Raw genomic sequence first — 12740 nt, 5'->3', positions numbered from 1 at the left:
ATGGGAAATAATAAACTAGAGAGCCCCTGGAACTATGCCTAGTACATAGCAGGTAACAGTCATAGCTGCTGAAAAGGAGGAAAGAAAGAAAAGATAAGGTAAGAGAAGGAAGGGAGGAGTACGTTAAGCAGCACCAAATGCAGAGGAAAATAAAGCAGGGGAAGGGGTTACGGACGGCAAGGCAGGATGATGGCTTTTACTTTAAACAGGACGGTCAAGGAATGCTTCACTGATTAGGTGACAGGTGAGCAGAAACCCGAAGGAGGAGAGAGAGGAGGCCATACTGATATCCGGAAGAACAAGGTTCCAGGCAGAGGAAGTATCTGCCAGGCCCCAAGGCCTGGCAAGATGGAGCAACTGCCAGGAGACCCGTGTGGCTAGCACGCCAGGGGAAAGTGGAAGGAGCAACGCCAGAGCGGCTGAGAGAGAGGTGGTGTTGCAGATCCTGTAAGGCTTTGCCTATGACTGTAGGACTTCAGCTTTTAATCTGGGTGGGATGGGTACCCAGTTAACAGTCTTCAGCAGAGGAGTGGCATGAGCTGACACACACTTAAAAGATCACTCTAGCCACTCTGTTAAGTGGACCAAGAAAAAAAAGAGGAAAACCATTTAGACGCTATTACAATTTTTTTTCCAATAGTAGCAAAGAAGGTAACAAGAAGTATTCAAATCCTACACACGTTTTTTAAAGCTGGCAAGACCTAGTCGTGGGTAGGGTGAGGAAGGAAAGAGAAAGAACAGAATCAAGGCAAACTCCTTTCTACCACACATTCAATACAACTGGAACTGAAAAGGTGAGGAACAATCAAAAATGCAGTTTTGAAAGGAAAAGCTCTACCGTTAACCCTTTCATGTCTTGTGGTACATACAGTGACTATGAACTTTTCCAGCCTCTGGTGTTCACTGGGAAACTGCTGTACCACTGATAGTGCATGCTGCCACAAGGCAAGGACATTTATGATTGAAACCGAAGAATCAGGAGTGTGCCGCAGTTACTGTCTGTACAGGGTATTGTATGAGGTGTCTGAGTTTTGCTAGAAAAAACATAAATTTTGCAAATTTTTACTTGTTACATATATGCAGCAATAGATCCCAGTGGGGATGCTGGTGTACAATTAGTGGTACTCCATAAAAAAAAAAAAATGTACCACTAAATACTTAGGATAGGCTTTTGGGAGCGGGCAAGAAAAAAAAATCCACACTAAAAAAAAATTCAGACACACGCAAGGATACAGCATGCTTCCATTAATGAAAACACACGGTATCAACAAAAAAGTCAAATCAGAAAATAATTGGGTCACCAAAGGGTTAAGCTTTTGAACATGCTAAGTTCGAGAAGCTATGCGATGACCAAGTGGAGGTTTCCAGTAGGCAGCTGGATATGAAAGTCTTGAGTTAAGGCAGGACATCCAAGCTGGAAATACAAAGTTGAAAACTGTCAGGATGTAAATGGTATTTGAAGTCTTCAAAGAGAGCACCTAGGAATAATGTATTCTGAGAAAAGGTCTGAGGACTGATCTGAGAATTCCATCACTGGAGGTTGCGGAGATAGGGGGAATCGGCAAAAAAAAAAAAAAAAAAAAGACTGAGGAGGAGGGGCCAGGGAGGTAGGAGGAGAACTAAGGAAGTGGCCCAAGTAAAGCTAGGGTCCAGGGAGGGAGCATCAAACGCTACTGCGAAGTCAAGTAAGAAGACTAAGAAATGGCCACTGAATCTATGTGCTATTTTCTAAACATGTTCTTTCCTAACCCACTCATACTACTTTTTTTCTTTTAATCCCCCTATAACCTCACTATTGTCCAGTGAATACACATCACGTTTTTGTTTAACGCAGCTATATCTGTGTCTCAAAAAATCAAAAACCAAAACACAATGCTCTTCATCTGGACACAGCAGCTTTCACAGAGTGAATGATGCGGAACGAATGCTCCGTCCGGCTGAAGCAGCTGTCTCTCTGAAACAGAGTCCCTGACGATGTCCGCTGACGCTCAGCAGGTGGGATCGGAGCACTGAGCTGTTTATATGCCATTTCTTTTGTTCTGCCATAAAGTAGCAATTACTGAACTCCTTTTCCTCCTGCTTAACCCAAACATCCTAACTAGCTCGACAAAGACCCTAAATGTCCACTCTCCTTTTTAAAAACAAAGCAAAACACGATCCAGTCCACAACATGGGTAAGAAAGGGATATGCTGTGCATTGCACCTTCTTTCTTCTACTGGACAGAGCGTTGCCAACCACAGCCTTTGCTACTTCAGAGACTATGCCTCCTTTCCATTCTCTCCTTAGAGTCTCTAGATAGGAGGTGCAAATTCTGGTGCCTTCGTCTTAAAAAGAGAATACTTTGTGCTACAGACTGAGGACTTTTTATGGCTACAAAACGAGGACTTTTAACTTTCTATGCCCTGGTAAACATAATCAAGTCTCAATAATCCACACTACTGAGGTGGCAGAACAATAATCACCAAAAATTGGATAATTCAAGCATCCTTCGTGCCTTCCTGAAATAGTTACAACTTCCAAAGGGACTGTGCTCTCTGCCTTTGGGTCTTTGCAAAGATGCTCCCTCTGCCTGAAATACCCTTCCCTGCAACTGCCAGACTGAGACTCAGCCTGGATGTCAACTTCTCTAGGTAGCCTTCCCCAGCCCCCTCCTAGGCTGAATCAAGGGCCCTGCCTCTGTGTTCCCATAACACCCTCTTTTTACTCATATCCCAACACTTAACACATTGTGGGTATCTGTTTACCTGCCTGTCTCCCTCTCTAGACCATAAACATCTTGAGAGCAAGGACAGAATCCCATTCATCTGTGTCTGGTTCATATAAATAATCAATGATTATTTTTCAAATAAATGAATAAAAAGAAATTGTACTAGGAACACCTTCTGCAATTTTGTAACACAATTTCCTTTATAAACCAACTGAGCTGAGACTAATATTAAAATTACTGGCGCTCCTTGGAAACTCTATGGGGCAGTTTTATTCTGTCCTATAGGGTTGCTATGAGTCGGAATCGACTCGACAGTAGTGGCAGTGGGTTAATCATATCCTCAACTGATATGAGAATCAAGAAAAATTTCCCCTACCTGATACTAGAAATAGACAATCAAAAAGGCAAGCAAGTGCTGCTCAAGATCACCTCATGAAGAGTTACCATACCAGCTGCTCTTCCTTGGTACGAGACAGTAGCCTATTCATACTATAAACAAAAACATCTAAACCCTCTGCTGTCAAGTCGATTCCGACTCTCGGCTGCCCCATGTGTTACAGAGCAGAACTGCGCTCCATGTGCTTTTCTTGGCTGTTTAACATTTACAGAAGCACATCACCAGGTCTGTCTTTCCTTCAAGGCACTGCTGGGTGGGTTTGAACCAGCAACCTTTCAGTTAGTAGCCGAAAGCAAACTGTTTTCGCCATTCAGGGATCTTTCCACACCAAAACCAAGCCCACTGTCATCAAGTCGATTCTGACTGATAGCAAGCACTTAAAACAGAGTAGAACTGCCCCGCAGAGTTTCCAAGGCTGGACTCTTTACAGAAGCAGACTGCCACATCTTTCTCCCCTAGAGCGGCTAGTAGGTTTGAACTGCCAGCCTTTTGGTTAACAGCCAAGTGCTTAATCACTGGGCCACCACAGCACCTTTTCCATACCATAACCATTCCGTACCATAGCAGAGAATAATACAACTCTGGATTGATCTCTTCACCTCCCCTCCATGGATCCTGTATTTCCCTCTTCTCTCTACCCTATTCTCTTTCCTCTTCTTACCTTTTCTTCCTTCCTCACTTTCTATCCTTTGTATTTGCACTCTGTTCTCCATTTTCCCCTTTAACTCCTCTACACTCCTTTCCCCAGGCCTTATTTAGTCAGAGGCATCACAGGGAATTGAGAATTTCCTTCTGAGAAAACCAAGCAGCAACCCTGTAATAGTAGAACAGGATCACCAGCACAAGGGGGTCAAATTGTTACTATCCACAAAGTGGCTAAGACATGTTTCTAAGCTACACTTTGTACTAGCCTAGAATATAATGTGGAAAAAAATCTCTCAATTTACTACAGTTTTAAATAAAAGAGAAATCTGAAGGAGGAGAAAGGAAGAAACCATGTTTTTGAAAAGCAGATGCTGCAAGTTAGTAGGACAAATTCAAACAGCTGCAGTACACTTGCTGGGCCAGGCAAGAGGGAAGACAATCTCTTAAACCAAGAGTCGGGAGCCTAATCTAAGTGGGTTGGATATTGTGGGACAGAAAAACAGACTAGCTTGAAAACCTCTTGAGTTGAAGGTAAAGTTATTCCATACAATAAAGGCAGTGACATAAGCATCAGAAAGCAAGGAAACAATCCACAAGCAGGGATAAGAGGCCCAGCTAAGGTGCTAACAAGCTGTGTAACCTTGGGCAAGTTACTTCCCTCCTCTGATTCAAAGTTAGCTCTTCCATCAAGTCTGAACAATACACCTTCCTGACAAAATTGTCATGATTAAACAAACGAAATCACTTCGAAAGGTTTTCCATAACAGGCCAATGGGAAGGAACAGGAAGCAGAAATTCTTCCTCTGAATGTAGGATTATAAATTCTGTGGTTCCTTTTCCAAAGTCTAAGCCTGACTCACCTTCCCAACCTTGTCAAACCCCTTAACCAACCTTCCGTCACTTCAGCGAGAGAAGAGTCACGTATGAGGCTCCGGGGGTGGGGCGGTGACTATTCAGAGTCCAATGCTCCACATCTCAGTGGCTTCATCTGTAAAATGGGTGATGTGGAATTTACTCACATATCCACAAAATTACACAGGTCTGAGGAAGTTGACCTGTGGAGAATTTACAGAACTGAGTAAAACATTTACACAACCTTCCCCCCAGGTACACATAACCAAGATCACAAAATATCAACACTCCCTGCACAGAATTAGAAGGGGTCTTGGAGAGTGTTTACTCTCGTTTTACAAATAGCAAAACTGAGGCTTGTAGAAGTCTCAGAACTGGTCAGTGGCAGACCTGGGGCTGGTGCCCAAGGCCTCTGATTCCCAAGTTCAGTACCCTGTTTGCCAGATCAAAGGGTCACCCAAAGTACCTCTGGTCTGTACCACACATTATCAACACCAAGACTGATTACAACGTAAGCAATAGGCAAATGTGGGCTCCCAGAGGGAAGGGTTGTATGACTTTGAGGGAAGAAGGGAAGCTGTGAGCTAGAGGAGCTGGAAAGGGAAGGCTTCATTAAGGGAAGTTGAGTCCTGAAGGTACTCAGATAAGAGAAAACCAAGGGACTAATTCAGGTAGAAAAGGTTTAAAAGAGGCAGTCTTGGGAAGGAAGACCTGATAGGTTGAAAAAAAAAAAACTTAGAGACAATAAATAGGTGGCATGTTGAGAGGACCAGAATGCTTTGAATCAGGAAAATCCTTGATTGTATACTACTTGGTCCTTTCATTGTCTTGATTTTTTAGCATTTACTAATTTCTTTAATTCCATAACTACTCTGTCTCCCTAGAAGCCAAGGCTCCCTACAGAGACCACATCTAGCTTAGTAGTTAAATACAGTCTCTGGATTCAGATTGTCTAGATTCAAATCCTTGCTTTATCCCTTATACCTGTATTACCAAGGGCAAGTTACGTCACCTTTCTGCACCTCTGCAAAATGGAAATAATATCACCACCCATCTCATGACGCTTTGTGAGGATTAAATGTGAACAGTGGTCACAACCTAATGATGGGTTTTTAGTCACTTTAACTATGATCGGCCTTTTTTAAAACATAAAAAGTAGACTAAAAATTACCAGAGTAAATTGCATGTAAGAATAAATACTGTTTTGAAAAAAATCTTGTTTCTGTTACATACACGCCTGGGTCCTGATGTAAATTTCTAACAATGGTTTACTTTTAAAAATGAGGCCCAGTGAATTAACGTATAGGTAACACTTAGTGCCTGGCACATAGTAAGAACTTAAAACCAAAACCAAACCCATTGCCAGACAGTCAATTTCAACTCATAGCAACCCTACAGGACAGAGAAAAACTGCCCCATAGGGTTTCCAAGGAGCACCTGATGCAAACTAAGGACCTTTTGGTTAGCAGCGGTAGCTCTTAATCACTATGCCACCAGGGTTTCCACTAAGCACTTAGCGCTATCACTGTCATTGCTGCTATTAGACACGTACCCATTAATCTGTACGACTATATAACAATATCATATCACTTTGAAAAGTTTGAGATACGACACTGATGTAAGTTTAAAAAAAGCAAAAAGCCCTTCTCTCCCTCTGTGACATCACACAAGTAGAGCCCTGGTTAGGCACATATTTGTTGCCTGGCTATTTGTCATGTTGAATTGACAAGCCCACGAACTATAATTTATCTAACACTGTCATGCTCTGTCAATATTTACAGAGAAACGGAGACTTGGCGCCAGAGTAAAATAATTTATTTTTACCTGGCTGGAGAGCTGGGGTGGGGAAGTTGGGGTGGGGAAGGTGAGAGTCAAACCTGAGCAGCTAGCTGAGGAGGTGAGTCACAGATTTGTTTGCTCCCAGAGTCAGGTAGACTCATGTGTCACACGGAAGGCAGGACTGACAGATACCTGGGCAGGGCTGAATCACTTCCCTCTCCTTATCCTCACCCAGACACCTCATAAAATAGCATTGAGTCCGTTACAGGTGTAGCTCACATCAGGAGAAACTCGGAGTCCCCAACAAAAGTTTACCTCAGGGGTTCCGTTAAATAACAAGCTCGCTTTAAACAGCATTTAAATTCTCAAACTCTGATATACAGAAAATCTGGAATATACACTCACCAGTAAGGAAATCGGGTCTGGATTCCATCCCCCCACACTGTGTGACCTTGAAATAGTGACTTCATGTCTTTGAGCCTAAATGTCTCATCCGATAGAGAGAGAACACCCACCTCAGAGAATTATTGTAAAAATTAAACATGCATTAAGATGTCTAACCCAGGATCTGATATATGCACAATTAACATCTGCTCCTTGTAGACTAAACGTGAACATCAATTGTATGGTAAACTGAAGTTCACTGACCAGCTGGCCTGTGAAAAAGATCACAGGCACCCTTTCATGGAGATTAAATCTTAAGAAAACAGACTTTAAAACCATTCCTCGGTCCCAGAGAAACCCGTATTAGGAAATCTAAGAAAGCAGTAATTTCCCACCTCGTTCATTAAGGCAGTAGTTCCTAAAACTGGGGGCCCCAAATTCCTGCCCCCCACTACCAATCGTTAAAATTTTTTAAAAATCAGTAACGTTCCTACACTTTTCAGTTATTTGTGTTCCCTTTCAAATGAATGGGGGAAAAGCATTAAAATTCGCCCACAGAGCTCCGGATCAGCGTGGGGGTTTTAATGTCCGAGGGTTCAGAGGACTCTCTATTCGGGGAAGGCCCCGGGCCACGGAAGCGAGGACATTCTAGAGTTTTCGGGTCTCCAGTTGGCGACGAATCCAGGCCACGTGTCGCCATTTTGTGTTCAGAAAACATGGCGGCCACCCCCGTGGGGAAGGAGAAAAGCGGGGCGGGAGCACCGCCACGTTAGCCGCTTTCCCAGCGAAATCCTTAAGCACGTTGCGCCCGAGTCTGTTCTGGTGTAGCTAAGTCGAAGGGGAAAGGGCAGAAATCACAACTCGTATACCAGCCCCCCGAACGACATTTTCTTAGCGAGACAAAAGTGCGGTAGAAACACTCGATAGGAAAAGCTTTTCAAGATGGCGGGGCTCCATCGGGGGCCGCCCCCGGGGACAGCGGGGCGCGGTGACTGCACCAAAGAGAAAAAAACCGAAAGGCAGCAGCGGAGGCCGTAAACCGTGCGGGAACAACCGCAGGAACTACCCAAAGCACACGTTGTACCCCCTGAATAAATGAAGACTTTACAGGGGAACACCATTGTCTTAAATGTTTGACGAAGCTACGACCATTAAAACGATGCAAGGGCAGGGGGCGGGGTTTATGCTGGTTTAACCGAAAGAAACTTGCAAAATGCAAACAAAGCATTATGTAAATGGACGCCATTCCTTTCATGCCTTGTTTCTAGCACTTCCCAGAAACGACCAACAGAGCGGGGACCCGGTCACCACCCGGGGGTCGGTTTCGGTCTTTCGACTCCGGCCGTCACCGCCGGGCCGTGGCAGGGGTGGGGGCTGGTGCGGACCCGCCGGACGCCGGGGACGAAAGGGCCCCACGTGCCCGCCCGCGCGCGCCCGTCAGGCCTCGCCTCACCGCCCCTCCCCCCCGGAAGACGACGAGGGCCCCCCCGTTTCCCCACAGTCCCGCGCACGCGCTCTGGCCACCTCACGCTCACGTTTTAAACCCGCGGCGTCCCAGCTCCCGCCTGCAGTTACTGCCAGGGCTGCCCGCGGCACTCCGTGCAGAAGCCGCTATTGTGGACAGGGAAAACAATGTGTCTCTCCAGCACACAACACTAACATTTCCAAAGGTTTGCCGGTGCCGTTAGAGTGAATAAAATACATATTTATTTTAAAGCTCTGCCGGACTCACGGCGTCTGCCCGATGTGTGCTTTATTGTCACCATCAGTGTGTTAAGAGGGGTGTTTTTTTAATACCATAAGGGAAGTGGCGCGCTCTTGTGACCTAAAAGACGGGTCCTCATTTTTTTTCAAGGGGTCCTGCGGCGGCAAGCACTTCCGGGGTCAGAGGGTACGCGGGGTTGAAAGCGGGCTTCCCGCCCCGCCCAGACCGCCGAGCCTGCCGCCGGAGTCGCCACCGCCGCGCCCTCGCCCACCCGCCCGCCCGCCGCTCCCGGCCCCGCTCGCCCCCTGCGCCGCCGCCGCCCACCCCTGTGACGCCGCCGCGGCCTCCCGCCCGCACCCGCTCGCTCCCGCGGCCCTCGCTCGCCTCGCGCCGGCAGTTTTGGGCCTACACCTCCCCTCCCCCCGCCAGGCACCAAAGACTTGACCACGTAACGAGCCCAACTCCCCCGAACGCCGCCCGCCGCTCGCCATGGATGCCGGTGTGACTGAAAGTGGACTAAATGTGACTCTCACCATTCGGCTTCTTATGCACGGAAAGGAAGTAGGAAGCATCATTGGGAAGAAAGGGGAGTCGGTTAAGAGGATCCGCGAGGAGAGTGGCGCGCGGATCAACATCTCGGAGGGGAATTGTCCCGAGAGAATCATCACTCTGACCGGGCCCACCAATGCCATCTTTAAGGCCTTCGCTATGATCATCGACAAGCTGGAAGAAGACATCAACAGCTCCATGACCAACAGCACGGCGGCCAGCAGGCCCCCGGTCACCCTGAGGCTGGTGGTGCCGGCCACCCAGTGCGGCTCCCTGATTGGGAAAGGCGGCTGTAAGATCAAGGAGATCCGTGAGAGTACGGGGGCCCAGGTCCAGGTGGCGGGGGATATGCTGCCCAACTCCACCGAGCGGGCCATCACCATTGCTGGCGTGCCGCAGTCTGTCACCGAGTGTGTCAAGCAGATCTGCCTGGTCATGCTGGAGACGCTCTCCCAGTCTCCGCAAGGGAGAGTCATGACCATTCCGTACCAGCCCATGCCGGCCAGCTCGCCAGTCATATGTGCCGGCGGCCAAGATCGTTGCAGCGACGCTGCGGGCTACCCCCACGCCACCCATGACCTGGAGGGACCACCTCTAGACGCCTACTCGATTCAAGGACAACACACCATTTCTCCGCTCGATCTGGCCAAGCTGAACCAGGTGGCAAGACAACAGTCTCACTTTGCCATGCTGCACGGCGGGACCGGATTCGCCGGAATTGACTCCAGCTCTCCAGAGGTGAAAGGCTATTGGGCAAGTTTGGATGCATCTACTCAAACCACCCATGAACTCACCATTCCAAATAACTTAATTGGCTGCATAATCGGGCGCCAGGGCGCCAACATTAATGAGATCCGCCAGATGTCGGGGGCCCAGATCAAAATTGCCAACCCAGTGGAAGGCTCCTCTGGTAGGCAGGTTACTATCACTGGTTCTGCTGCCAGTATTAGCCTGGCCCAGTATCTAATTAATGCCAGGCTTTCCTCTGAGAAGGGCATGGGCTGCAGCTAGAACAGTGTAGGGTCACTCATAACTCCTTTCTGCTGTTTTCCCATGATCCAACTGTGTAATTTCTGGTCAGTGATTCCAGGTTCTAAATAATTTGTAAGTGTTCAGTTTCTACATAACTTTATCATCTGCTAAGAATTTAAAAATCACATTTTCTGTTCAGCTGTTAATGCTGGGATCCATATTTAGTTTTATAAGCTTTTCCCTGTTTTTAGTTTTGTTTGGGTTTTTTGGCTCCTGAATTTTATTTCTGTTTGTCGATAAGAAATGTAAGAGTGGAATGTTAATAAATTTCAGTTTAGTTCTGTAATGTCAAGAATTTAAGAATTAAAAATGGATTGGTTAAAAAAAATTGCTTCATATTTGAAAAAGCTGGGAACTACTATCTTAAACTGTTGTTGGTGCTTTTTTTTTCCTCCCCTTTTCCTGTTAGGTGTTTGTGGGGAGGAGGGAGAAGGGTGGGCTAGTCCTTGGTACTCCCTCAAGCCTTTCTTACCTTACTGGTAAGATTCCAGCCCCACTGTGCCCCAACAAAGGAACACGGCAGGTTGGGCCTACCTTGGGATGTTTGCAGAGACAGGGGGGGCTCTTCCCGAGAGAGTCATTTTTCCAGCTGAGCTCCAGAGAGAAGCCTCTGCTTATTTCTCTGGTAGGAAACAGGCTTTTCCCAAATGGAAGATGTATACAGATTTTTAGAACCTCTGATGAATGGCAGTGTGTTTCATCCTGCTGTCTAACCAGTCCCCTCATTTTACCAGTTTAGACTTGGAAAACTAGGGGCCAGGGGAGGTGTGGGAAGAGGGAAGGGTAGGGGCTGGAGGAGAGAGGAACTGGAGTAAGGGATATGGGGAAGGGTGGGTCTGAGGGCTTGGGAGAGTAACAGCTGCAGGGTGGTGGTAGGGTCTTGTGTGGGTGGCAGGGGTGGTGCCCGTGGGGAATGGACGTGTCAAACATGCACCTGTGGCAATCTGCCTGTCAGGATGTGGTACATACAGAAATGAGGCCCAGCTTCCAGTTCTTCAGCTGTGTGCAATATTTAGAGAAATCACTATACCAGGAAATGATCCTGTCTCATGGGTCAATCTTCACAGGCAGGACTGTAGAGTGATCCATCGCCTAAGGGTCTAAGAATGACCTGAGGTATTAAAAATGCAGATTCCCACCCCAAGGCTATTTATTGCATATTGAAGGAAGGTCCCGCTGCGAAGGCCCTGCAACTTCCTGTCATCGGTCAGTGGAACTAGACTGGACCTGAGGAGAGAAAAACAATTCTGTACCATTAGGCAAAACCAACAAAAGAGATGGCAGTACAAGACAATAGACAGTTAGGTGCCAAAATGTGTAGTTCAAACCCCAGGCATTATGGGAGATCAGCAACAAAGAGAAATTCCTGTGGGAGGGGAGTACTTTCCATAGTAAATAGTTGTTGAGGCTTATTCTCTAGGGCATCTGCTCCTTCCTGAGGTAGAGGCCTATTGCCGAGAGCGCCTGGAGGTAACATTGGGGTCAGCCACGCACTTCACACCCACTGTGGGGTCAGGTAACAGTCAATGAATGGAGCCCAAATTCTGGCGTTAGACCTGAGTTAAAATTTGGATCTTGCCATTTAATTGTGCCTTGGGCCAAATTAACCTCTAAAATGGAGATGTTAAAACAATATGTCTCCTGGCTTGTGAAAATTAAGTTGCGAATATATGTAAAGCACTTTTAAGACAGTAAAGTTTAATACACTTTAGCTTAGAAAAGGCAGCAAGGCCCTCTTCAGGATATAGGGATTGTTCACAATATTTTGGGCAGAGAAAGCACATAGTAAACTGTAGAGAACAAAACAATGTGTGTTAGTGAGGTTAGAGAGTTGGACTGAGGGGCCAGGGGAGATGGGGGGGAGGGAGGACGGCTTAGTGAAGACCCCAGACCAGGTGCAGTGTCTTCTGAAAACAATGAACACCAATTGATTGGGTTTGCATATCCTAAGGGAGAAGTGAATAATTAGGTTGGACCCTCAAACACCAATGAAGATAGTTTGTGAGGAGTCCCTGAAACTTGCTGGGTGCAGTGATCCGAATGCCCTATGAAAGGTAGGCCTCAAACTTTCCTGCTTACCCTACTTCCAGGGCAAAGCTTGCAGCAATTTGTAAAATAATTTCAGCAGCAAGGTATAGGGTAAATTGCAACTTGGGGAGACCTAAAAGCAGTTCTGAAAAATTAGAAAACTACGTCAAGTAAGAAGCAGTTTTTAATATAGTTTGGGGGAGTGGAACCAATAACGCAAAGAAAGGGGCAAATGTTTAAGAGATTGAATGCTGGGCGTGGAGGCCAGAGAATCAGGATGAGGGGGAGCAATGAATTCAGACAAGGTGATGGAAAGATATGCAGATTAAAATAGTCAACAAGTCTCTAGAAATTGGAGGCAGAAGCTGAAGGAAAATCAGAGCTGGAGGGAGACAGGTACATAAGAGAAAAGGGCTAGAGACAGCTTTGGGGTATATCCCTGGGGTGAGAATTCTGGTGCTCTTGTTCACCCCTGTATCTCCAGTGCCTATCACCACGTCTGACACACAGCAGGGGCCTATAAATATTTGTAGAATGAATATGCAAGAAGGAGCCAATGAAGAAGACAGAGGAATAGTCAAATTAGCAAGAGAAAAACTAGGATGATGCCCTGGAAAGTTTCAAGGCTGATAGAATGACACAAAAGCTACAGAGAGGTAAA

At 46.6% G+C, this 12740-nt stretch overlaps 1 protein-coding gene and 1 long non-coding RNA gene across 9 annotated transcripts in view; one reads left to right on the top strand and one right to left on the bottom strand.

Moving 5' to 3' along the window:
* The window catches only part of LOC126060536 (uncharacterized), a 45253-nt gene extending 37023 nt beyond the window's left edge, over positions 1-8230 (bottom strand). For 6 of the 8 annotated variants that reach the window (XR_007513610.1, XR_007513607.1, XR_007513605.1 and 3 more), the window contains exons 1-2: positions 6787-8230; positions 4642-4738 (exon numbers count right to left, since the gene is read on the bottom strand). This is a non-coding gene — a long non-coding RNA (uncharacterized LOC126060536). Of the gene's footprint in view, positions 1-4610; positions 4806-6786 lie in introns of all 8 variants that reach the window. The other 2 variants (XR_007513611.1, XR_007513609.1) reach the window with 2 other exon arrangements.
* A 540-nt stretch (positions 8231-8770) lies between these two features.
* On the top strand, positions 8771-10369 carry PCBP1 (poly(rC) binding protein 1). The gene has a single exon (XM_049856734.1). It carries the CDS (start codon positions 8960-8962, stop codon positions 10028-10030), a length of 1071 nt encoding a protein of 356 aa, XP_049712691.1. The 5' UTR covers positions 8771-8959; the 3' UTR covers positions 10031-10369.
* The last annotated feature ends 2371 nt before the right edge of the window (positions 10370-12740 follow it).

The sequence above is a fragment of the Elephas maximus genome, chromosome 17, assembly GCF_024166365.1.
Source record: "Elephas maximus indicus isolate mEleMax1 chromosome 17, mEleMax1 primary haplotype, whole genome shotgun sequence".
Classification (NCBI taxonomy): domain Eukaryota; kingdom Metazoa; phylum Chordata; class Mammalia; order Proboscidea; family Elephantidae; genus Elephas; species Elephas maximus.
This window is presented reverse-complemented; position numbering and strand designations above follow the sequence as displayed.